Below are 3,871 nucleotides of genomic sequence, written 5' to 3'. Positions count from 1 at the left end.
CTCTTCTCCCTGCTGGTGCCAGCTGCAGTGCTCTGTGTCCCCGCTGCCTCAGCCGATACAGGCGGGGGTTGAAAGGGACACAGACTTCTGCAGCCAGCACCAGCAGGGAGAAGAACGGACAAGCAGAGAGGTGGCAGCAATAATTGATGATGAGAATCGTTGACAACGATTCTCATTATTGATTTTGTTTCGTTTGATCTCGTTGATGAAAATTGAGTACCGGACAAAAATCGTTTTCATACCATTAACAACTCTTTCATTTAGTTTTTGTCACTGAAAAATGGCCAAAAAAACGAAGAAGAAAAAAATGTTGTAAATGAAATTAACACTGTAGGACATACAGGATGCCCCACATATTTATAGGTTATAAATATATACAGAATAAATATATGTGCTTCTCTGGATACTTTTAACGTGACGGCTAAAGTCTAGGTCTGTGTGCAGCAATGAGCCAATCAGAGCTGTACAGGTCACGTTTTATTTGTTTACATTCGTTATGCTTATTTCAAAGTAGTTAACACAAAAAAATAAAAACATTTTATTAGTAACATATTTTAGTGCTGCAATAAAGGTGGCAAGTCTCTGAATTAAATTTGTACTTAACAGTAATACCAGTTGCTTTAAAACCATTGAAATCTGTTGATCTGCGCTTATAGATAATATATTAATAATATGGGAAAAGAAGCTGCCACAATACAGACAGTAAAGTCCTAATAATATAAACAGCGATTTTGCCCAATACCTGCCTCAGTTTGTCTATAAAGTGTAAGAAAGATCTGTTTGCGGTTAGTGTGCACTGCCCTGGGGGGCTCTGTGTGTGACACCAGGAGGATCATTTTAAAAGCACAAGCACTTATATAAGTACTCGGAGGACTTTTTTGTGAATTGACAATTATTGCACTTATCACTATATGAATTTTTGGAGTTTGACTATATATAATCACAAACATATCACGTTTGTTATATCTGGAGTCTTGTCCATCCAGACCGGGGTCGCATAATCACTATCTTTTTTTGGTTTGGTTGCGGCACGTTCTGTTTTCATTATTGTCCATCTATGAATTTCTCACTGTCAATATTGGCTCATTGTAATAATCACTGAGATAATTTTTCACAGTAATAATTTTTCACTGTGTTTATCCTTCATTTTGATATATTTTTCAATCCCGTCCAAGGGAAATTTAGATCACAATATAAGGTTTTTTGTGGCACATTAATAGTAAATTAAGGAAATTTGTTAATATATAGATCAAAGCACATTAGGGAGTTTAGCGCCGCAAAATCGTTGCTTTAAATCCATTATTGGGCACCCGTAGAAAAACTATAATTTTATTTATCTTTTCTGTCAAGATTGGTCTGGTCCATAAGTGTTAAACAACCGCTAGTGGTTCAAATGGTCTTTAGGGGTCTTTCTAAACAATTGCATGTTGGTAAAGATTTTGTTTGGTATGGGGAAAAGATAAAAAAAATGTTTTTACCTACACTAGAAATTTAAGTGTACACGGTGCCTTTTTTTCTAAGCAGTTTGGGCAACAGATACTTTACTTTATTTTTTTCAGGCCCTGAGAGATGTTGTACCCAAGGTGGAGAAAGGATATAAGATGGATGCCCCAGATGGTTGTCCTCCTATTGTGTATGACCTGATGAAGAAGTGTTGGCATCTGGACGCCAACCAGCGACCAACCTTCAGGCAACTTCGGGAACAGCTAGAGCATAACAAAGCCAATGAGCTGTACCATTAAAGCAGGGGCATGGTCTCGAGACCACCTGTTGCCACAGAGCCAGGGAGAAAGTGACTCTGCCATATCAGAAGTGTTGGCTGAGTTTCCAACAGAACTTCTGTGTGCACAGTAAATACATATTGGGCTCTCTGAACTCCCCTGCCTTGCACTACCTGCCACCCTTGTGCCCAGAAACAGGCTGAAGATCTCTGCTGGTCTCCAGAAGAATGCTGATGTTCTCTTAAATGTTTTTGTTGTCACATCTCACTCTCCCTACTGTGTCCACTTACTCATTGGAAAAAAAGCCTTGAGTGGAAATAATAGGTCCAGTGGGCTTGGTACTTCTGAACTGAAGAGAACAGTGCATTGCCAACATCCAGGAGAAATGGGGACCAAATCTGAAATAGTCTGGAAAAGTGTTGTTTTTAAGTAAAGCCGTTACACTTTGACAAAGACAGAAAAATCACAGTGACCAGAGGAATCATTGCTTTATACAATCAGCAATGCGTACTTTTATTAACCATTAATGCAAATAATGATGCATGCTTCAGACCAGGAAATTCTCCTCTGTTTCTTCTCTGCCTTATTTACTAGGTTGCTTATAAACTGACATACGGAACTGAGAAGAGGCCTTTGCTGGTAATAAAAGACAGGAGGTGATATAGTTCATGCATCTCCTGTAGTCTCATGTGCTCATAAACCTATCAGTAGTGGATTTCCTTACACAAATGATCTCCCAAAGTCAGAACATCCTTGTTAAAAAGGAAAGAAATAAGAATCTTTGGCCTCATCACTCTTTACATTGCCACTGTGATAAATATTTATATGACAGAGGACCACTGACATTTCAGTAGTTGGGACAAACCATTTTACCGCCATCATTTCAGGTTGAGAATGTGCTATTACTTATTCAGCAGTGATCACCTGATACAGTTGTAGAGTTTTCATTAACCATTCACTGCCACAACAGGTAGCAACACATTGGTCTGCACCTTACAGATCTGGAATTGTGTCACTGCCCCTTGTGCTGCTGGGTCATCCGCCTTGGCTTTTCATGATCCATCCTCCTTTCAGGGTGATGGCAGCATTGTGAAAGCGCAAATACAACATAAACTATTATTGGCAGGCTCCAATAATGTTGCCCAGTATTGCAAAACAAGACACTGACAAAATGCGTTCCAGTTGTTGACCTGTTCATTGTTTTTTTTATTTTTTTAAAGTTTCTTGTTTCAACAGCCTAATTAATCATGCAGTCCTTTTTCTGCTTTCTTGGTTTGCATGTTACATTATACACCAATATATTTCAGTCCCTAGTCTCTTACAGGATTGTAATAAAAAAGGGCCATCAGTACCTTACTTTTTAATTACAACACCTAGATGTAGGAATCTGAAGAATAGGACAATTCACAGCTTCAATCATTTCCAAGCAAATCACCTACTGCTTGTTGACCTTTAGGATTGTTTTGAATTTTCAGGCTTGCTCAGGGAATGGGTATATCAAATACAAAAGCTGCAATTAGACTTCAGGCATAATGGCAGCACAATAGACTGCGTGTAAATCTTCTGCCTTGTCCCCCCTTTCCCAGCACATGGCAGTCACATTATTAAACGGCCTCCTTGTTTTAAACCTTCTTTGCTGTTTGGCTAAATTTGAGCCCATGATACGCTTTCTATTATTTAAAGCAATATGCCCAAACGACCTCTGAGAATCAAAAAGGAAAAAAAAAAAAAAACTTCTGCAGTAATGACTTTCTGTATTTCTGTACACTCCTTATAGGAGACTGTGTAACCATTATTTATTTCAACACCCAGGCTACATTTCTGGGTCAGCAAAACTGAGAACAGTCCATACGCTCTTACCAATGTGTCCCTTAAAGAAGACCCATTCTCCACTAATAAAGCTGTACACAGTCTTAATGTGATAACCCTGATCTCTGCTGAGAAGAGCATAAGGGTTCAGAACAGCTCTTCCTCACTTCAGTAGAGGTCATGTGACTAAATGCCTAGGTTTTAGTTATGTGAGCAGCACTGAGCAGGATTTCTGCTCTCCCTTTACTATCCCTTTAAATGAGACTGTGGTTAACAAAGCTTTAATATTGGACTTTAGGTCAGCTTTAAGTTATCTTTTTTTTTTTTTGTCCTGGACAGGA

General features: G+C 38.8%; 1 protein-coding gene across 1 annotated transcript in view; it reads left to right on the top strand.

Moving 5' to 3' along the window:
* Positions 1 to 2,362, top strand: part of CSK (c-src tyrosine kinase) — a 97,129-nt gene extending 94,767 nt beyond the window's left edge. The window contains exon 13 of the mRNA XM_018558945.1: positions 1,560 to 2,362. Coding sequence (XP_018414447.1) covers positions 1,560 to 1,742 — 183 coding nt within the window. The 3' untranslated portion in view covers positions 1,743 to 2,362. The remainder of the gene's footprint in view (positions 1 to 1,559) is intronic.
* The last annotated feature ends 1,509 nt before the right edge of the window (positions 2,363 to 3,871 follow it).

Source organism: Nanorana parkeri, unplaced genomic scaffold (assembly GCF_000935625.1).
Source record: "Nanorana parkeri isolate BGI_ZX_2015 unplaced genomic scaffold, ASM93562v1 scaffold369, whole genome shotgun sequence".
Lineage (NCBI taxonomy): Eukaryota > Metazoa > Chordata > Amphibia > Anura > Dicroglossidae > Nanorana > Nanorana parkeri.
The sequence above is the reverse complement of the archived record's forward strand: the minus strand, read 5'-3'. Positions and strand labels throughout refer to the sequence as shown.